Source organism: Salarias fasciatus, chromosome 23 (genome assembly GCF_902148845.1).
Source record: "Salarias fasciatus chromosome 23, fSalaFa1.1, whole genome shotgun sequence".
NCBI lineage: Eukaryota > Metazoa > Chordata > Actinopteri > Blenniiformes > Blenniidae > Salarias > Salarias fasciatus.
Window position 1 is genome coordinate 21290736 of NC_043766.1, and position 23166 is coordinate 21313901.

The 23166-nt window shown below is 41.0% G+C and overlaps 1 protein-coding gene across 2 annotated transcripts in view; it reads left to right on the plus strand.

The window, feature by feature from the left end:
- The first annotated feature begins 9943 nt into the window (after positions 1–9943).
- Positions 9944–23166, plus strand: part of ssbp4 (single stranded DNA binding protein 4) — a 98886-nt gene continuing 85663 nt past the window's right edge. For both annotated transcript variants that reach the window (XM_030083045.1, XM_030083044.1), the window contains exons 1-2: positions 9944–10100; positions 23081–23153. In XM_030083045.1, the coding sequence (XP_029938905.1) occupies positions 10045–10100; positions 23081–23153 (129 nt within the window). In that variant the 5' untranslated portion in view covers positions 9944–10044. The remainder of the gene's footprint in view (positions 10101–23080; positions 23154–23166) is intronic.

Here is a 23166-nt window from a genome sequence, read left to right on the forward strand (position 1 = left end):
GCATTGCTGGTGAGCAAAACATCTATCATTTCAGTCTGTGATTAATAGTTGTCCTGGGGATGGCTGCTCTGCAAAAGAAGGGGGGTAAGAGATGAAGAGTGGCATGACAGGAGAAAGGAAAGATCAGAAAAAGCAGTAAACAGCAGCTGAAAGAGAAACAGAGATGAGGACAGAGAGAAACTCATCCTTCTCAGGGGCCTGAAATGGTTAAACTGAAAACTGAGCTCAGAGATTTCTGAATGTTGTGTTGCAATGCTGTGTTAAGAAATGATTTATGGATAAAAACCTGAGAAGAGGATCGTGTCATTGTTGGTGAAATGGTGAATCAGAGACCATGTCGAATTATGTTTATTAGTGGCTTATACAGTTTTGTCCTCCAAGTTTTTTTTTTCCCCTTAAATAAAAATACAGACGACCTTCAATCGATCTCTTGATTGAAGGTCTCTCTCTCTCTCTCTCTCGCTCTCTCTTTCGTTTTATCAATTATTTGTCATAATATTCTTGAATTGTAAATTGTTGGCCAGTTGGTTGCTCACATATTAATAGCTGATCACCCAACATGTACATGGATTCATGTGAGGGAGGTGCCAGCTGGTCCGGGGCTGCTGAGATGGTTAAAGACAAAGAAAACAATGCAAATAATGTAAACAGCCTTCCTCTCAGCTGTCATGGATACAGGGCCTCTGTGAATGTGTGCATGTGTCTATTTGTGGGTTTGCATGAGTTTGTTGGAGTGTGTAGTTGTGAAATTTTGTATGCTAATAAGAAGTCACATGGATATGTAGGTCACGGTAGCCTAGTCTTTGCTATTTTCTACCCCTTACCATGCAACTTGCCCACATGTAGTCGGACACATAAGTACAGACTACAGTCAGACAAGGCAAGTCACAGCAAAACACAAAATCCCACCTCACGTCCTGAAACATCTGCGAGTTTGACTCACCTCAAGTGAATCTGAAACAAATCAGAAAAGACTGGGATTGAGTGATGCTAGGTTACATTCTTGAAACACTTGCACACATGTACAGCTTTAGCATGCTTTCCTCATATAAACCAGAAGGTCCCCGTGAGCATCTTTCCGAGCCTCCGCCTCTGACGGAGCCTGTGGTGGCGTTCCCCAGGCATCCCGTAGCGTTGGCTCAGGTTTGATTTTATTCCTCACAGCAGCCAGGACTGAGACCAAACCTCGGATGCACCTTCCCTGCTGCCTTCTGCATTTTAACATAATTTTCATTTTTTTACAGTGCAGTGTAAAGCAAGAGCAGGTTCATACAGTAGACGTGCTCCCATGGGTCTTTCTATGGAGAGGTTTAAGTGCAAACTAAAAGGGGGAGGGAGGAGGAGGGAGGAGGGAGGAGGAGAGGGGAACCAAACAATTCCTCCATCCCACTCTTCTGACAACACCGGCAGCTCTAAATTCATCATCCCACAGTGGTTATTTTGGGAGCTTGAAAAAAAATTAGGAAAACTTCATAGAGAAGTTCTCCTGATCTTTTTTTTTTTTTTTTCTGTTTGTTTCCGTCTGTCTTCCCTCTTCCTCCCACCTTCTCGATCTGCCAGTCAGCACTGTGGGTGTTAAGAACATTAAGAATGGCTGCTCATTTTCTGTGCAGTGTTGTTCATATCATTGAATCGACCACCACCACCCCTCCTCTGTATTCCGACGGGATCACAATTCAGTCTGCCCGCCCACCCTCGCACCCCTCCATCCCCCCATTGCATGACACGCACCTCCAGCTATCGTGTCAGCCACTGTCCCCGCCGTGACCCCGTCTATGCTTCGCACGCAGTTTAGCCAAGATCGGCAAATGTACAATCGCTTGACAAGTCTGCTTGGGGAGAAAAAAAAAATGCGACTGACGACCCATCAGCCTCACTCTATTGTCTCCATCTACCCGTCTCTCCATTTTTCTTTTTAGATGCCAATCACACACCATATATTTCCATGGTGCTTTGAATAATTTACAGTCTTTCGTTTTCAGTTGCGCAAATTTAAAAGATCATGTTTGGGAAAATCTCAACCACTGGTAGCAGCCTGGGTTGACTTTCTGTGATGTCTCAGGGATGAAGTTAACAATTTTACGTCTGTTCCATATTCCGTCGCAGTCTCGGCGCTCAGAGCCTGCGCTGTGAAGCTCGGGGAGTAAATGATGTTCATAATAGCACCAGTTCTCTCTGGTAGGGCACCGAGGAGCAGACAACCGCCTATCCCCTACTCTCTGGTGCGACAACCCCCATTACCCGTCTGCTTTAACCCCATCCCCCCAATGTATACACACACACACACACACACACACACACACACACACACACACACACACACTCATGCACGCAGAGCCCCCGGGGCAGTGGGAGGTCACAGAGCTGCGTGCTGGCAGGCTGCGGTGTTGGAGGGCGTGTGGAAGACATGCAGCAGAGACAAACTGTGAGGCAGAATGCATACACGTGCCAGTGTGGGCACGCATGCTGGCAAGCATGCTCATGTGCATGTTTTGGAAGAGTGGTTAAAAAAAAAAAAACAAAGTGACAAAGTGGGGGTGGGATGTAGATGGGCGTGGCTTCAGACACAGAGAGGAAAGGGGTTAGAAGAAAAGACGAAGGAAGGGTGCCAGATTTTTTCCTGAATTTCACCCAAGCTTGTTTCTGACATGGTTGCTGCCTTCACACCAATGATGCAATTTCACTGCAGACTCACAGTCACTGGCAGCACATGTTTTTTTTTTTTGCTACCGCTGCTGTTGCTGCATCAGTTGTTAACATAGTATGACTGCAGTTCACCACAGCTCTGCAGGCCAAGCTTAGAGGATCATGGTACCACAAAGCCTGTTAGAGAAAATGCTAGCCGTCACTCTCACTTCTCACTCACTCTGGGTTGAGGGCTTCCTTCGTGCTGTCACAGTAATTTGACTCTCCATCTGAAGAGCACAAAGCCAATACATTGCGGTGGTGGTGGTATGGAAGCAGGGGGTGGTAGGGTGGAGCATGGTGGATAATGGATGATGGAAAGAGAGAGTGAGCAGACGTAGAATATAACCACATGTTTCAGTGTGGCTCAGTTGGGTTGGGCCTAGTTGTTAGTGGTTCCCATCTGAATCTAAGCAGGAAGCCACACTGGAAAAATCCAGAGCAATTCTTCCTCCGTTATCACCCAGCAATGATGGGGATAAACTGGTGGTGACATTAGATCCATGTTTGCTGGAACGCTGGAACTTCCTTTGGTTGGTGTCGTACTTTTATTGTGGGAGTATATCTGTCACTCTTCATTTCCCAGATATGCTGATACTGCTCCCCCTGCGACCCGGTCCCAGATCAGCGGTGGAAAATGGATGGATGGATGGAAATTTCAATTATTTTCCTTTCCATTAGCTTTCAATAATGAATCAAACTTGCATTTGGACCCCCACAAACTTGTAAACCATTTTTCTACCTCTGTGTGTGTAAGTGCCTTGCTCATCTGCAGAACATCATGAAATCACAGCTGTGGGATGTACTCATCAAGATGACGCTCTTGTCTGACTGAGAGGATAAGGCTCTTACTCACTGCTTAGAAAGTGCGTTATTTTCCTGTGCGTCTGTGTGTACGCAGACAGGTGTGTGTGTGTGTTCATGTACGCATGTGTTTGTATTGCGGTGGAGCTGTGCCACTTCCCACATAAAGAAGACATAAAGCAAACATGAGAACATCACATTATCACTGCTGCCTCACTCCCCGTATTCTTCACTCTCCCTCAGTCTCTCTCTCCTTTCTCTTCACCGCTTCCCCCTTTACTAAGGGACAACATGCAAACTTTGATGTTGCATTAAAATGTGGTATCTCCTTTCAATTATTCTTCATTCCACTTGCAATAAATTCAGACATGAAAATGTGTTTTAATGAAATAACTGACTCGATATTTGATCACTCTTGCCTCACAGCACGATAATTCCAGGTTCACGTCCAGGTCCGGCAACCTTTCTCTGTTCAGTTTAAATGCATCTCTGTGGGTACATGTTTTTCTCTTTTTTCCCCACAGTCCAAAAACATGCAGTTGAGTTTATTTTATGGCTCTAAATTTTCCTGTAGGCATACCAGTGAATGCTTGAGATTGTTTCTCTGAGTTTGGCCTGCATCGGGCTGCCGACCTGCAAGCTGCATCCTGACTCCTGGCAGTCAGTGGGTTTTGTTTCCAGCCTCCTGTGACTTCAGTGCAATCGAGGATGAATACATAAAATATTTAGTTTTAACTTTTAAAAGAAAAAAAATTGCTTGAACGATTGCTTCTCAAAATTTAAAAGGAATGGTTACTCTGGGAAATGGCATCCCCCAGGCCCTAGATTTTTTTTTTTTTTTTTTTTTTTTTTCTGGTGCTGGACACCAGGTGAAGATCTCTGTCGCCCTCCAGGGGAGACCCATGCCACACATTTAAAATCACTGTCTATTATAAAGCTTAACAGGCAACAGACACACTGATGTGACCCCTTATTTTTTTTCTGTTCTTTACTGTTTTCAATCTAAATGAAAGTGAAGCTTTATTTTTCATGTGTTCAGGTTTCAAATTAAGGAGTAACTAGCTTTAGCTGCAGGTAAATCTGCAGGCATGGCATGTGGCAGGTCAAAACATGATACAGATGTCTTGCAGCCATCGAGGGTTTTTGATTTTAAACTGTAATGAGATGAATAGTGTATTTAAAGCTTCAGGAAGTCACTTAAAAAAATAGAGATGATGACTTTTAATTGCAATGAGTGTCTGCCAAGAAGATGCAAAGAGGAAATAATGTATTCTAATCATATGTTTCTCTGGATTTTTATATTTTTTATCTTTAATTTTTCAGACATGAAGTGTGCAATATTTCGTCTGCAGCAGTGGCCCACGGTCGCAGCTTTGTGAAACGGTTGGAGCAGAGTGGAGAGGGTTATTCAGGGAGGTGGATGTTTGGAAATGGCACAAGTTAGTGACCAAGTGAAATGACGGAAATCAAAACAGACAAACTGAGAGAAATACGGCCTGACAGCTATAACAGCTGGTTCGTAGGCACACGGTGAGAAAAGCAATGTGACAGACAGACAGACAGACAGACAGACAGGTTCATATTTGGAACAGGTGGCCTGAAGTTATGTAAGCAGGAGGCTTACAGCTTCAAAAATCTTCCAGCAGCAGTCGATGTTTATCGAGGCTGTGTTCTGCAGATGGATTGTTGTTAAACTGTTACAATATCTGACATACTCTGTGTTTTCTGTCTTCCTTGCTGGAATATCTGGTATACCATTTAAATTGTGTATAAAACACTGCGCTGAGTATGATTTAAACCGAGAAACACAAAAGAAAAACTGTTTATTTGGGTATGTATGTTTCCCAAAAACAAAAAAACGAAAAAAACAACAACAGGTTTTCCATGACTGTTAGACAGTTATGAGTTGAATATATGCTTCATGTTCTCAGTGGTTGAAAAATGTATTTCTTGCCATCTCTCTGAAGTTTGATGTTACACTGAAATAGAAGACAAGATTAACATCAACAATTTTGCCCCATGAGGTTGCCCTCCATTGAAACCCCACTCACAGCTGCACGCACACATGAACTACAGCCAGCCTGTTGACCCGGGAGGATAAAGGCTTATTTGATTTGAAGCATTCCTGCCTTCATGTTAAAGTAGCATTTCTCTTCTGGAAGTAAAGATTTGAAGGAGGGGGAGAGGAAAGATGGATTGGGAGCGAAGAAGAAAAGAAGAGGCAGATTAAGAGGCCATTCCAAGTCAAGGCTGACTCATAGGAATTGCAGGGTGGAGGGTTCACTTGCTGCATTGTATTTGGTTGTTTTGGTTGTTCATTGTGTGTTTCTTTTTCTTTTTCTTTTTTTTTTAACGCTGGCTCTGAAGAAGACCCTTTGCCACACGCACACACAAACATAACCTACACGCACAGTTGTGAGCTCTGGGGTTACCTCCTGAGGCAGGTGCCGAGAAATGGGCTGAGAAAGGCTACCATTCATTTCCCGCTGAATAATTCAACCTGTGATTAATTATAATTTGGCCACACAAAAGCTGGGGCTAGGGGAATTCCTCTGTTGGTCTGGACTGCAGCATATTGTGTTTTTCCTTCCCATGGAGGCTGCCTTCAGGGCGGAGCAGAACCTTAGAGGGATATTAGAGGCCTGCACGTTCAACATGGATCCTTATGGCTGAAACTGTTGCATAACACAAATTGAGGTAGTACACTCTGCCGACTGGAGACTATTAAAGTTTAACACACATTTCAGAATGAAAAGAGTCAATGAGGCCAGAGATAGTTTAAAGGTTTATTGCTGTGCAATACGTTACGATCTTCAAACTACACATCTGAAATCTGATTTAGTTGCTAATCAAAGACGTAACTCTACAATCCATTGATACATAAGGAACCAGTGCACTGCCTTTTTAGAGTGAGTTTGTAATTGGGGTCTGATATATGCACATCAGAGAATAGGGTTGTTCTAAGGCCACTGCAGTGTCAAGTTTGAAATCTAATAATCAATCCACATTTAACAAGTAATCAGCCCAAGACCTCGCCATGGCCTCAGCCTTTTCAGATGTGAAATACAGTAAAAGTTGTGCTCTGACCGCAAGGCAATCACTGCCTATGTACAACAAAGAGGATGAAGGATGAATGCTGCAGAAGCCTCTCCTGCGGTGACAGACAACACTTTTAATTAACTCAGTTGCTTCTGTGGTCACGTCAGTCTACTTCTTCTCTTGATGATCATTGACGATCTGTTATCAATCAAATATGTTATCAGAAGATATTTTGGTGATCAAAAAAAAAAATGTAATCTGATGATATTCACAGAGTACAATCATTAAAATCAAATTTAAAATCTGTGAAGGTGTCAAACCACCAAGCTGACATAAACATTCTTTGCACAACACTTGTTGCATCTTGGACATTTGTATACAGCTGTAAAAAAAAAAACCCCAAAACAAACAAAAAACCATCATATAGCACAAATATCAGACCATGTGACTGAAGGTTGTGGCTCACAATGACGTGCTTAATCTATAGAAATACTAGACCAATGACTCCATTACAAGCACATAACAAAATTCCACTATATCAAAAACTACCACAATACAAGTTTAGTGAAAGTCATTCAAATTATACTAATCCATAAACTGAATATATAATTTTCTGAATAAAACCACATCATTGTAATTATTGGCCATTTTAAACATTTTCACTGCCTGTAGCATGCCACTGCCCTCTGCGAGAAACCATAAATAAAGGCAAATATATAAATAAATAAAAGTGTGTGAAAGTTGTCAATGGTTCATTAATCATTAAGACACAAAGTACAGTCTGTTATTGGATGTTTTTAAGCTCTTTAGAAAACAACAAATAAAACATTTCAAGTTATGGTTCCATTGACACGTGCACCAAACACAGAGGTTATTCAGGTAGTTTGTAAAGGAGTTCATAAAAATTCTTGCTTACTGAGAGAACGAACATTTCTGCTTCACATCTGATCCTGTAGAGTCACAACTTGGCATGTTTTGGAAATCACCCTGTTCTAAGGCACACTCATTAAACTGCTCACTACTTTCTGAACAATTTTGTTGAGTTTGACCGATGGTATCCACAGACAGGCTAATGTTTACTTCAACAGAAATCTAACTACAGTCGGGTGTGTCTTTTGGAGGGCTGAGCCTTGGCCAAGATTTGCTTGTACCATGAAAAAACTACAATGCAAAGAATACAAACACCACATTTTCTAGTGTCTGCATTATTTTGCTTTTATTACACCTTGCTGTCCAATATCTGAACTTTAGACAGTCAGTGGGACCAAAGCTTTCTAATTTCAATCAGCAATCAGTGCACATAAACACATTTCATCACACGACAGTAATGGCCACAACCGCATGTTGAGTGCTAATTCAGTGTCGATGGAGGATATAAAAGTAACATGGTCTGATAGTAGCAAATTAAACGTACGTAGCTTCTTTAGGGAGTGTTAACTCCCGTCCTTCATGTGCATGTCATGTCATGCCATGTTACTGTTTAAAAACACAAATGTTAGTGATTCTTGTGACACTTGGCTTTGCGTGAATAACTACAGTCATGAAAGGTCGGCAACTTTATGAGACTGTTGTGGAATCTCTGTGAACAATGAGTAAAAGTTAACATGATGTTCAAACCATATTACACAACTTTCCAGCACTCTTGACATACAGCGAGAAAGTCTCCAGTTCAAGTCCAATATTCGAGGCTGTTGTTTGTGACATTTGCCATGTTGTCTCTGCAAGGACTTTCCCTACTGATGTTTCTCTCCACAGTGAAGAATACAAAATTTAAATTTCATAAATATTTTGCAGAAATAAGAAATAATTATCTTTAAAAAAAAAAAAAAAACCTGGTGATGGATTGAACAAGTCAGAATTCTGAGAACAAAATGTTCTTGGGTTTGAATTTGGCACTGACACATTTACTTGTAGGAAATGCGGATGGGATTAATCAGCAACTCTCGATTGGCAGTAGTTGTGAATGTTTGTGTCTCTGGTCTGTCTCTCTGTGTTTGTCCTGTGATGAACTCACAGGTACCCTGCCTTCAGCCGTTCTGAGCTCCATCTCCCACCAGTTAATGTTTGATAAAGTGGTATGGAAGATGCATGGATGGATGAATAAACTAAACACACCAGGTACCATTTGTTCAGTAGTGAAGGAAACAGTGTTCGTATAACAGGCAGAGAATGAAAGATGCTGTTCAAACGCATCATCAGTGCTGTAAGGACTGGTATACAACGGACTAAATGAAGGTTATCTCGGTTTTCACGGTTTTCACTGCAGTTAATTTCATCCATCCGCTTTCTGCCTCATTGAACCATTTCTGAGAATGAAGTGATACATTCTTGCACTGGGTGAAATACAGCCTGTACGGGTGGCCATCACAGGGCAAACACACAACGACAGATAATCTTTCGCACAACCACAAACCACAGGAGAAAATCAGTGCACCTGGACAAAATCTACAGGCTGAACATGCAAACTTCACACAGGAAGTCCCTTACACCCAAAATAGGACTGGGGATATCTGCTGTGAGATGAGAGTGCTAATTACAATATCACAAAAAAGCTACAGATCAGAACAAACAGACTGCTTTGCTGCTTGGAAGTGAGGTATTTCATTTTAAATTCATTATCAGATCAAGACAGCCTGTGTGGAGTTTGCATGTTCTCATCACGCATATGTGAGATATCTCCGGATACTCTGCTTTCCTCCCACGCTACAAAGACGTGGATTTGATACTAACTGATTTCTGTAATTTGACAGTGGGTGCGACAGTGTGCGTGTGACGGTTTCTCAACATTGGCCTGTTGATGGACTGGCGACATGTCCAGATGTGCACCCTGCCTTGACCCAGTCACCTGAGATTGCTCCGGATAACCCTGACCCAAAAATAGAAAAACTATTATATACAAGATGAATGGCTTAAATGCACGGGTAAGATGGATGTCCTTGCATGCTAAAAATTAGGTCCGCCTGCCTCCTATTCTAAGTGATACCCCTCCCTATTGAGTTGCAGTCCTACTGACTTTATTTTGAAGGGGGAAAAAAATAGCACAACAACCACCAGTCGCCTAACAGGAGCCGACCTAAAGAGCAATGCCTATACCCAGCATGCCTTTCCCCATCTTTCCCCTCTCATCTCCTCGTATTTCTGAGGTCCGTAAACAAGAAGTGTGCGTTTGCCTTTAAGAAGCCCCCGCCGCTTGCACAACGGAGGGAGGACGAGCAGGACTGTGGAACAGCGGCTGAGGAGGGGGAAAAAAAATCCAACAGAGGACGGTTTCAAGTCCCCCCAATAGAAACTGTGCCTGATTTGTGGCCAATGTTGGAGATGTAAAAAAAAAAAAGAAGAAGAGAGAGAGAGAGAGAGAGAGAGAGAAAGAGAGAGAGAGAGAGAGGGAGAGAGAGGAGGGGGAGGAGAAGGGGGGAGTAAAAACACTAAAGGGGTAGCTATGGAGATGGAGCGTTTTCCTGGCTGCTTTCTTTGACAGGTGTTGAGTGGGGCAAAAGTCTTAAAACAGAATTCAGCATGTACGCCAAAGGTAAAGGAGCTGTCGTCCCTTCCGATAGCCAAGCGAGAGAAAAGTAAGTGGATTATGCGCTATATGTTAGAGTTTACCTGCTTATCATGCAGGCGAGGGGACAGAGGAGGGGAGCACAACTTTCTGAACTAGGTACTGTAATTTTAAAGGAGTGTGATGTGCGTAAAGTCGGCGCGATGTTCTTGTCCTCACGGACCACCTTTCAAGAGCTGCCTCCGGTGAACTTTTGTCTTAAAGATGTCATCCGTTGATGGCATTTTTGTTCTTTCATTTTTGTCGTTTTTTTTCCCTTTTTTGCACGGGATTTTTACCAGCGCAGCATGCATTCTCTTCTGAACTTGTAAGCTCTTGGAAAGCGACACATTTTCTTTATTTTAGGGTGTAATTTCAGAAATGCGGCGAGGCTTCTTGCAGCATTAAAAGTTGCAGAAGGGTCCGTTGGTCTTTTATTTTTGGGGTGAAGCATGTTTTTGGTGGGCTGGAAATAATGCCGGCTGCTCTCTCGTCTACTCGAAACTTTTAAGAGATGAAACCATTTTACATTTTTATCATCTATCGCGTCTCCTTGTTGAACAAATAGATATATGTTTAATTTGTATCCACATGCGTAAAGCTGGGGAGCCATCCATCCCGGCGATATAAGAAAAAGTTTTGTCCCATTCAGCAGCAGTCATTCAGTGGTGGTAAACTTTTGCACTCACATGAAGGAGAGCCATGCCACCGCCAACATTTAAAGGCACTATTTCCAGAGTAGACTTTATCATTAAGTGATTAAGTTGTGAATTCCCAAATAAATATTCTGAGTTTTTGTTACAATTCATCCAAAAATACAACAGTTAATTGTGACTTCATTTTCTTTCTTGTAAAGTTATTTTATTTTTCCCCCCTAAAAAAAAAAACGAAAAAACAATTTGTGACTGCATCCATAAACTTGGAAAACCAATGCAACTTTGAACTGTCGCTGTCATTGACAGAGTATAGGGATGCTTCACCATGCTTGTCTTGTATTTCTGCACTCAAAAAATTTCTTTACTGAGCCTTCAAAGAGTTGGACCTTCTTTGCTTGGAAGCACTTTAAATCAGAATAGTCTTTTATCATCATTAGCTATTTTTAGTCACCAAACAGTCTGAGGTTAGAGGAGTAAGGAGGGATCCCTGCTGAGATGCAATTGTAATCTAAAAACACTGTCAAGTCCTCAGAGGCTGTGCTGCTACATAGACCCTCATACATCTGTAATAGAAACAAAATTTCTTCAGAGGCTCTCTTGTTTCTTTCTTTTTCATTTTTTGATGTATTGTCATGTCAAATTCAATTGATTAAGCTTTCTAGAGATGTGGCTTGCCTGTGTGCACAGAGAAAGAAAGCTTCCACGTGTGCGACTTTATACATGTTTAGTGCCATTAGCGTTTTATTTTACTCTGAATTCACATCAATTTATTGGAAAATTCAGCAGCTCCGCATGTGTCTGAGTATATCTGTGTGAGTGTGCTGTGGTGGAGAAGTGAATCCTAAATGAAAACAGTCCCATGTGGTTTAATGAACAGCAGGCAGAGTGACCTTTGAACCAGCAATATGATGCTTTAATATTGCATATGAACCATCAGCAGACGTTAGGCTACGTTTACACCTGTTTCCAACATGCTGTTTGCGAGCTTTGGTTTCATCACTTTATTTACAACACACTGAAAGCTGCATATTATTTTAATGCTGTGTTTTTACACAGTTTGTAGTTGCACTTTCTCATTCAGGGACTATGGATTATGGTCCATGTTTTATTGGGAATGAAATCAGTGCGGAGGCAGCGCGTATTTCAAATGATAGTGTAGGAGGAGGATTAATAATTTAACTCTTAAGAAATACTAGTCTTTGAGAACTGGAAATGACGATTGCTTCTTTGCTGAGGCTGCTTGTGAAAAGCAAAATTTCTCAATTACTTCATTTAAGTGCGTTTGTTTGCATTTGTCTTTTTTTAGGATCATTTACCGGCACCTCTTCAGTAAATACCCTGTACTTAAAAACTGTGTGTGTGTGTGTGTGTTTGTGCGCGCGCGCGTGTGTGTGTACACGCAGGTGTGTGCATGCATGTGCAGGTGCGTGTGTATTTGTGTTTGTGTGTGTGTCACAAGCCTATAGGTGCTGTCCACACAAATAATGGGCGACGCTTGCCCTCTCCCCTCACCTGTCTTGTCACCCTAACCTTCCCCGCAGGGCCAACACATGTTTCCTTGTAAATGTGGAGTTCACAACAGCTGTCTCAATGCTTCGCTGAATTAGTTCATATTCATATTTACATATTCATACACCTCTTTATGTGTTCAGATATTGAAAGGAGTCCGGATGTGCTTGTATCCTATTAGCACATTTTTTATCATAGTGTGGCATTACAGCTGCAGCTCTGGTAGACCTCATTGATTAGAAAGTGATAAACCTCAATAAATTATACAATTATGATATTTTTTACTTGCTTGCTCATGTAAAATCAGGTTGTTTTTTTTCTCCAAGTGGTTCAGAAAACTTTAAACGATTGCACATAGGCTCTGATCACATCCATCCCTCCTCTATACCGCTTTATCTGACATTGGGTTGCTGTTCGCTGGAGCTGATCCAAGCAGACTATGGGCGAAAGCATGTTACACCCTGAGCAGATTTCCAGTTGATCAGATCTGTTATCATCCCAATACCATTATTAATTGTAAATATAAACACGCACTGGCTGTTTTTCAGCATTTTGAGTTTAGAAAAAAAGTGATGCTACACAACAGTTGGATCAGATACAACAAACTTGCTGAGGAAGAGAAGAAGGGAGGCAAGAGAAAAAAAAAAGTAATTAGTTCAGAGCAATGTTTTCTTTGCACAGCTGAAAGTAATCACACAATGTGAGGGTGTAGACCGGGCATGGGAGTCACACCAAAGGACTGGCAATACAAGGAAAAAGTTGTGGAATTGGATATTTACCAATAAGTGTCTCAGGATTTTTAGCAAATGCTTCCTTGCATTGTTGCTGTCGAGGCTTTTGTTGCTACTTCAGTTGCCTTGCGATACGATTAAGGTATTTTATATACAAATGAATTTACTGTTTAAATTAAATATGGGTATGCTATTTTCTTACGCCACATAGTTTTCTTTCCAGAATTGGTATTTTAGAATGGTATTTTTCAGACATTAGCCAATCTCACTAAGACTTATTAATTTTTTTTTCACTATAATGAAAAAAAAGAAACGTGTCAAACATCCTTGTCACGAAAAGCTATTTTTGTTGCAATCTTCCCTACAGCCCCTTTAAAAGAATGCTATGTTTTATTTAATATGCGTGTATCTGCTACTCTTTGCATATTTGTGTAGCCGCATGTGAGCAGGTGCGCGGTATGGAGCTCCGAAACCTGAAGCCTTTATAAAAAGCATCATCTAATTGCTTTCCTGTAGTATAACACATCTTTGTGTATTTAGATTACATACTGTAGTTTTCTGTCATATAAATGTGTTTGTGGCACTGTTTTCAAAAGTCCTGCGCGTGTGCATGATTGTTATTTCCTTTTAAAACCTTGAAAGCAAGGCTGAGACCATTCTGTTTGTACATTAAATCCTCCACACTGCCAAGGTCTCGCCACATAACTGTCATTCAGCTGTTTGGTCAAGCTGTCGAAGGAACACAGGTAGCAGGAACATGGATGAAGTGTTTTCTCTGTGGATCCTTGAGAAATGTCAGTGCGATTAGACGCTTTGCAAAGAGAAAACAAGCTAATAATAATTTAAAAGGTAGCTGAAGAATCTGTGCCCTTGCACCCAAGGGAATTAATTACTCTCCACACTTTTTTCAGCATTTAATTTAATTTAAATGGGTAGAGAGTAATACAGCAGCTTCGATATCAATGTCTCCTTATTATTTAGAAGCTGAAACCTCTTTGAAATGTGCACCGACAAATCTAGCATCTTAATTAAAGGTGTCATTCACAAAAATATTGAATAGCTTGATCAAACATCTCATTTGTTAAAGCACATCTTCAGTTTCCCAAAGAACTTTGCTCCCTGCATTTATTGTCTAATAGTGTGTTTGTTTACAGTGTTTTTTTTGTGGCATTTCAAGTGTCGCTGGATTTGTTTTGGAAAAGAACTTCAAGTGTGAAGTTAATCAGTTTGTTTTGAACATGAGCTTCTTTACATCCTCTGCTCCTCCTCCAGCTCCTCCCATGTATTTACATGCAGTTTAATGGAGATCTTCAGGTCTGAATGCATGGTTTTGATTCTACACAGATGGCTCTGCCATCTGCATTTTAGCCTTTTGAAGGCAGCATAAAGAGCTGCACACTAGCATCGGCATAAACACTGCTCTAAAAGTAAAGAAACCCTTGATTTACCCTCAGCACCCTTTGGCTGACTGTGCTTTCATTCAGATATGTCAACAGTCAATTAATGCTGCCTTTCGTCAGCTGCTTTTGGTGCATCTGCACAGATTTGTTAGTTTTCTCACTTGAAATAAAGGAGACAGTATAAATATTGAAGCTACGTGCCTGAAGTTGTTAATCAGTTTGGCAACAGAGCACACATGGGAGAAGTGAGCATGTCTTTCACAGAGAAAAGCATCCGTCTGAGCAGCCCGCACGTTAACAAGGCTTCCTGTATTCATAAAATTTAAGTCTGTTTTAGCATAGTGAACACAAGTGGATTGATTTTTTTATTTCTGTTTTTTTTTTTGGTAAGTTACATCATATATTTGTGTTCATGAAGTACTGTGGGAGGTAGCCGTGGTCATAGCAATTACATTAGAAATGTCAGTGTAACCTCTCATTTTACCCTCTCGCTTTTTACTCATAAAATGCGCTTTTGTGAGTTGAAAGTGAAACTTTTTTTAAAAATGAACAAGTTGCCACACAGTTTAACTCTGAAGTTATAGGACAATCGTAGGCAGGGAGCTATTTGTTGGGATGGACGGAGGGGACCAGGCTACTTTACCAGCAACCAGACAAAACACTATCAAATGTGTTTAGAATTCCAACAACAGCAGAGCTGATAACTGACAGGCCTCAAGAGTTGAAAGACACACTATGCACTGTGATGTGCTGTCTCCATGAATTTCTCATGGAATTCTTTTGCAAAGAGATCCACAGGAATTAAAAAGTGTTACCAGAGATGTGCTACGATACAGGCCTGCAGCCGTTACGGTTTCTCCATAGAGCAATTCATTATGTGAAATCATCTTCATTACAACTACAATACATACAGATCTGGAGTGTGTATTTTAATTAAAAAAAAAAGAAAAAAGTTTAATCTCCAGTCATTCTTTTTCACCATTATTTGTTTTCAGATGCCACCAGATCATGTATTGAAACAAAAAAACACCCCCACCTTGGGTTTCTTCTTGGGGACTCTAGTGAGAATGTATTGATAACTTTTTACCTGAGAGTGACAGGGCCGTATGATTTTGTGTGCAATTTGTGTTATGTGGATACATTTGTGTGTGTTTGGTGTGACTGTGTGTGTGTATTTGTGTTTGTGTGCGCGCGCATGCTCAGCAGCCACATTGGGACCAAAATCTTGGACCCCAACACTTTCAGTGTTTTGCTATAATAGCGGGGCAAAGGTCATAGTTAGGTTGAGGTTTGAGTGAAGGTCATGGTTAGGACCAGTTAATTTTCCTGATTAAGGTGAGGGTAAGGCACTACAATTTTATCCTTTGCTGTTTTGAAGACCTAAACCTGCTCAGTCACGTTGTTGTCAGGGATTTTTCTTGTGAGAACAATACGCCAGCGGTCATAGTTAAAGCACGATTGCCACATTTTTAAAGGATGAGTAAAAGTAGGAATACTACACTGATATCAGTATCTGTGCATCCTGAGTGAAAAAAAAAAATATTAAAGTTTCTGGAAAAGACATGTTTTAAATTCAGTCTAAGGTTGAAGTTGAGCTTACAGTCAATAAGCGTTGGGTGGCTATAGGTTATAGCTACGGTCAGAATGAATGTTTAGGAAATGAATGAAAATCAGTGTGTTGTTCCTGGAAGGCAATGAATAAACATGTTTTTCTGTGTTTTCCCACTGTGTGTGTGTGTGTGTGTGTGTGTGTGTGTGTGTGTGTGTGTGTGTGTGTGTGTTTGGATTAACCCATGGCTAAAGACATTCGTGTTTACATGCTCATTGACACTGATTTGTTTTGACAAAGGAACTGCCATAACAAAACCGAGCAAATACAAACAGTCTGTGCACTGGGAGTAAGCTTTAGTGAAACGGCATCACAGTACCACAGGTGTCTCCAACCGGCGCTGTGCCTCTCATTCACCTCAACATGATACATCTCTACATCTGCACGGTGTCAGATCCATGCGGCTTTCATTTGATGTTTATAAAGATTTTATGTTTGAGAAATATTTTGTGTTTTTTATTCACTTACACTTTGTGTTTCAGTCTGTTCGACATTGAACCCATAAATTATACATGCTATATATCTTTATTTTTCTCTGAATTCACAAGGGTTCGTGTGAAGGCAGATGTGGTAACGGATCCCGCCTTGTCCTCCATCAGTTACTTTATGAATACCTTACCTCACCCTGCCACTGCTGAATTATTGAAATGAAGACATGAAAGTTAATTTGCTAACTGTGCTTCAGCTGGCTAAACTCAGCTGAGAGGCTCCTGTCTCAGGAGGTGAGTGAAGGAAGGTGGAAGACTGGATGGGACAGCCTGGGGCTAAATGTCAGGTGTGTTTCCAGAGGAGGAGGCAGTGGGAGAGATCTCCTTGATGTGTGGACATGTAGCAAAGCACTAGTTTGCTTGAATCGGGTACAGGTCAAGAAAGGATGGAAGATCAGAAATTATTGTGTAGAGTCTGTCTGTCTTGTTTTTTCCTCAACTACCTGCCATGTGATGGACATATAAGCATGAGGGACAAATACCACACCGCTCGGCTTTGCGGCTCTTTTAGTGTGAACTGACATACTTGCTTCATAACACAGTTCTTGATATCCTGTCAGTCTTCAAAGCACAGGTCAAATGTTCTTCTTCCCGCTCAGGTTAATATTATACTCCCCATCATTTGATCTGCAGCAGTTTTCTCCCGCTTGTTGTCGATAAATATCATCTGTGTTCACATAGTAGAGAAAACACAAGCGGAGCACGTGGTTTGAGGTCGTCTTTCATTTCTGAATGACATATGCAACTAGTGCAGAGGTGGCACCGGGCAGCAGAAATCTGTTTTGTTTTGTTTTGGATTTTTTCTACCCACACAGGATGAAGCAGGGCCCCTGACCTTCAGTTTCCCTCTGACACAGCTACTGTATAGTACAACCCCCCCGTGTCTCCTTTATCTACCTCTATGCTCCATCAGCTTGCAGAAAAAGTCTCCTCCTCAACTGAGTTACACTTACTGCTTCTGACAGAGTAACAAAAGGTGTTCCCTGAAGCCTGGATTGAATGAGTGTTTTTAAATAATGCATTGCAGCCAGGGCAGGTGCCCATTGCCGAGGCATAGAGCCCCTCAGATCACACCAGGCTCTGCCATGAAAATTTCATTGCTGCGGTACTCTTGGGAATCTCTGTTCGATTCTGTACAGTGTGGACGAGGTGTATAGAAGGTGACGCCTGCCGCTGGGTATTTCACACTGCAAAGAGAGCCTCAGTTTTAAATGCTACATTGAGAGGCTCACCCCTTTTCATCCAGGGAAAAAAAAAAGAAATGATTGGACTCTGAACAGCTCATGCTGACAAAGCAGAAATGCAGGTGTTTTTATGTTTGCAATAATGCGGATGACAAATACAAAAACAAAAAAGCAAAAACCCAAAACAGCTACATCCATGTTAAGTGATAACATTCCCGGTTTAACTGCAGTCGTCACTATTGAATACGACAATAAATATTATCTAATCAATGTCTTTTCACTGCCAGATGTGAGAAGGAGCTGGAAAATATGTTGACATGCTCAATTGAGTCTGCTTCAGTCGGCTGCATTGCTCCAGAGTCCTTCTCCAGCTGAGCTGGAGGAGAGCGCGCTTGTCTTATGGTGCGTTCACCAGCAAGCGGGAGGTGAGAAAGGTTTCGCTTCCCTGTGGGAAAAAATGCATCTGAACGCAGTCGAACTGGGAGCTCCCACTGGGAAAATGTGAGGTTTCTGAGCTCTCCCAAAAGCTGCGCTCGTGTCACTCACCGCAGCAGCTGTTTTAGCAAGAGTTAAGAAATTTAATTGCTCTTCTTACGTATAAGTTGTTTTCATCCTACTCTTAACCTGAAATAGACTGGCAGTCTGTAATTATGAAGTTTTCATAGCAGTGGTTATAATAATAGTTAGACATGTTGACAGCAGAAAACAAAGTAACTGTGTAGTAAATTTGCTTATAGTGTAAAAAAAAAAAAAAAAAAAGCTTATTTTTATCCTCCTGTCTATTGATTTATTTGATATTGAGCTTGTTCGTTTGTTTTTTGGGCTGTAACAACAACATTCGGTGACAGTGTTGAAGGCGACCATGTTGCTTTTCGTTTGCCACGTGACTTTTATAGAACCTTCATAACTGGTAATGAGTGTCATGATGGTCCATTATCTGAAGAGCCACCTGTTGCTTCCCTCAGCCTTTGAATAATTAAGTCATTTTATCGTATAGCCTTTCCACAAGAGTTAGACTGAATAAATTCAGCCTGAAAAATGAAAGGAGTGATTTTAGGATTTCAGAAAAAAATATTTTTTTGTGTGTTTGTTTGTTTTCCTTTTTCAAGCAAACTCAAACTCAAAAATTTAAAGAAGTAGCAGACAAAATCTATATCTTTATCCACATGAGAGGAATGCACGGGCATCTGAAGTGGAAAAAAGAAAAGGCACAGTCATTTTGTTACAGCCACACATAATTGAAGGACGTCTTGCTAACACTGATCACTTTCTCTCTACAGCAGCCAGACCGTCGCTCCATTTCACAGCAATATTAAACATTTACAGGAAGCAGTATGTTACCACTTGTAGCTCATTTGTTCCGACAGCGTGAATGCAATCGTACCCCTGTCTGTATGTCTGTCTGCACATTTATGTAATTATGATACTTGTATTTCATTTGTCTGTTATTATTCTGGTAGTTTATTATACAAACTTCATGCAATTTACAATTTCAAAATGTATTACTCAGTATGCACTGTGCCCATAGTTTGAATTAATGTTCAGTTTGATCTGCCTTGTTGTAATCAACATATTTTTATTTACCAGAGAAAATTCCTGCTTTTTATCTTATTTTGTTTACAAAAGTAAAGCTATAGCGTAACTTTCTTTCATACTTCTTGTATGAGAATTGCCATTTGATTGTGAATTATTTATTCAAATAAGTTGAGTCAAATAACAGTGTCAGTTCATTAAGTGCAACGCTAATACTTTCAGTAGTTTTTGGTAAAAGTGCTTTTTGTTGGAGTTTTTGAGCAGCAGTGGTTTCACTTGTAGCTGAGTGCTATAGGAGCTGTACTGGAGTATAAAGTCTCTGTACCTTTTCCACCTCTCCTCTTCACCACTTTATCCTCCACTGCTGCTCCCACCAAACACACACCTTTCTAAACATATATTGTAAATATCACTGCCAAATGTTTTTAACAGTATGGATACATTGGGAAATGGATATAAGTGTAGATAAAAGGGTATCTGATTTAGGAGTGAGAAATAAAGGCAATGATATTGTCTAGTGTCTTATGCTAGCGAAAACTGGTTTGGACCGGCTCTAACAGATAATTTTCTTCTGGCAGACTGTTGTCAAGACTTTGTAGGGAAATTCTGTGAAATCTTTGATAAGATGAAAAAAAATCAGGTTGTTCAATCCTGGCCTGCTCATTATTGATTCATGCAGTATCATCCCAAATCAACCCAAACATCATAACTGTGTCTGCTCCGGCCTTGATGCATGTGATCAGCATAAAAACAGTCACCTGCTGCATGCAAAAGCACAGCACCGAGTTTTCATACCTGGGGAGGGTTGCATGCAAATGATCACCCGCTGCAGCCTCTGTCCCGGTCTCTGCATTGTAGTAAAAATATTTGTTTCTTTATGTTGGAGCAAAGTTTGCTTTTTCCCTGACTTTGTCAAGGAAAGACAGCCGTATGCATCAGTATGTATCTGCAAGTAAATTTTGTTTCTATTTTTTTCCCATTATTTTGGTCCAGCGGATAATGTGTGACAGTGTTTGCATTGTTTTTCATGCTGGTGTTGGTGTTATTAAGTAGTGCTTCAGCTGTGTTTTTGAGAGTCTGAGCCAGCTGCAGCCGTCTGGATCCTTTCTTGTCTGTCTGGGATGAGCTTAAACAAGGCAAACGCAGTGACAAGTGACAAGAATGAGTCAGTTGTTAGAGGAAGTGAGAAGCAATATGGTTTCAGAAAACATCCCACTCTGTGATATGGAGATGATTTGATTTGATAGATCAGATTCATAATAAACTGCAGTTCTTTGTTAGATGTCTGCCTTAAGTGTTCAAAGCAATATTTCTACATCTGAAAAAAATATCATCTCTTGCTGTGAGTTAAATGAGAAGATCAATAACACCCGCATGTTTGCCAAATTTGAAGCGACAGTCACCATTAGCATAGCTTAACATACAGATTGGGAAAGAGGGGGCTTAGCTCCATCTAAAAGGAGCAAAATTTTCTAAGCATTACCTTCATGGGCAGATATTACTTTCCTTTTTTGGGGAGAGAACATTAAACTAAACAATAACAACAACAAAAAAATAGATTTTTGTATGTATTTTTTTAAAGGAGAGTTATTTATATCCACCGCTGCCACACTGTGAGGTCTGCTTATACAGTATGTTTACCTCTAAAGCTCCCAAACTAATTTCCAGTATTGTGCTAGTTTAATTCTCCTCATTCTCCTCAAATGAAATTAATGCAGGACATATTCACGGTTCTTAATGGACTTAATGGACTATTTCTTGGCGGGATACAAAAACATTATGGGGCTCCACCATGTCGTTGCGAGGCAACCAGATTTCTATTTGCGCCTCGATTTTACATAACAGCAGCTGAATTTCTTGATCTGAAGCAAAATTTTAAACAAATGTTTTGACTAGTGAGAAACTGCACAGTCAGAAATTACATGACTGATTTGAAATAACATAATAGTGATCCAGTTTTATGGAAATTATCAGTGTTCTTACCGAAAGATATTGTATCGTACTTCCCAGCTAAATTGTTCAACTTGCCAGTCTGAAGTACAGTGACTTTGTTTTTCTGTTGAACTGCTATTTCCTCCATTAACTGGTGTGCTGGCCCCTCGCGGCAGAGAGGTGTGACATTACGAAGCAGCCATCAGACTGTGTACAGTTTGCATGTTCTTCATGTTTCCTCCTATAATCCAGAAACATGCAGGGTTATCTGCAAGTTAAAAGTGTGGAAATTTATTTTATGCCAGCATGCCCACTCTCAGCCAGTGCTTAATCGTCTAAAATTAGGGATGCACTGCTACCAATACCAGTATTGATTATCAGGGTTCAATGCTGAGGTGGTTCATGGCAACCCATAGTCTTTGCTTATCGTTTGCTTGTAGAGTATGAATAAAGCCTGGTGTTGTATGCTTCACATGTCCGCGTGTCCGCATCTGCTTTGGAGCACCACCGATGCGATCAGTATATTATCATTTCGTATTAGAGTTTATTTTGCCTTTTTCTGTTTTTGAATTGTGGGGGCGGCGCCCGAGCGATCACTCGATACTTTCACTTTTGTCGGCGGGCCTTCTCATCCCTCCAGACAGAGTCTGCCGCTCTCTGTCCACCAGTTTTTCACTCTCTGGGTGTTTTTGTAGACGGAGCTACAGCCTGGTGGCTTCACAGAGTCACTTTTTAAAGTTAGCATCCGTCGTGTTTTGTTTGCTGTGGCGTTCTGGCCGGTCACAAAATTTGGGCTGCGCGCGGACGTCCGCAGATCGATCCGCCCGGACCCTAGTGGACAGGAATCGATGACGATTTTTACGTCACGGCCACCAATGCGCAACGCGCATCCACGTAGACATGTGAAGCACGGACCAGGCTTTAGGCTTTATGGCGTTTAATAAGTACTCGTATTGGTACTCGGTATTGACAAGCAGCTAAAAGTTAATACTCGTACTTGCACTCATCGATTATGAAAGCGGTATCGGTGCATCCCTATTTGAAACCTTTAAGTATTTATCAGTATTGGAGGGATGGCAATGTTATAGATGAAAGTGGAGCACTGAACACATGAAATATCAATATCGTTTCATCAATCTTGCTAGTTTAGTTATAATGGAAAAGACCAGTAGGCAGAGACAACCCTCAAAAGTAAAACCCCCTTCAGCCCATAGAAAGCATTTTATTATGTTATATTAATTAGAATCCAAAGCAGATTATACATACAACTTCATATTTCTTTTGGGTTTGTTGGTTTCACCTAGAGTTAATTCATATTGATAATGAAGGCCAGTGTTTGTATGAGATGGCTTACAGATCTCATGTGGTTTGAAATTAATTGCAGTTCATTGTTTGTTTATTGTGACACATGTATTGCTGATGCGGAGATAGTAATGAACACATGTCTGACCACTGGAGCCCACCTTGCGGCACAGTGTTTATCAGAGTCCATGTTTTTTCCCGCCATGTCTGCAGATGCTCTCCGTTTTTTCGGTCCATGTTTCCCTCAGTGTCTACACTGTTTTGTTTTTAGCCTCTGTGCCTCAACAGCAGAGCTCCTAAAACCACAGAGACATGGCAGCGTGCCACCGAGGCTCTTTAGCTCAGAGCTGAGGAGCTTTACATCACACATTTACAACCGCCTCACATCGTATATGATCTTCATACTGTAAAATCTTGTTTATCCAGACTCCCATCTCAAATGTCACTGTGATGGTTTTCTGCCAATTGTGCACAAATGTTGAACTTTCCAATTTGATGGGCTACTTGGAATGAAAGAAGTGTGACACATTTTGGGATGAAAAGAGATTGAGTGTGTTTTTTAATTTTGAAAAATTCTTGAATTAGCATTGCTTTTTTTCAAAATGAAGCAAACACAGAATGAGATCTTCATCAGTGACTTCTTGTTTTCTTTCCCCCTCTTTTGCAGGTTAGCTTTATATGTGTACGAGTATTTACTTCATGTTGGCGCACAGAAATCTGCACAGACCTTCCTGTCAGAGGTAAGAGCTGCCT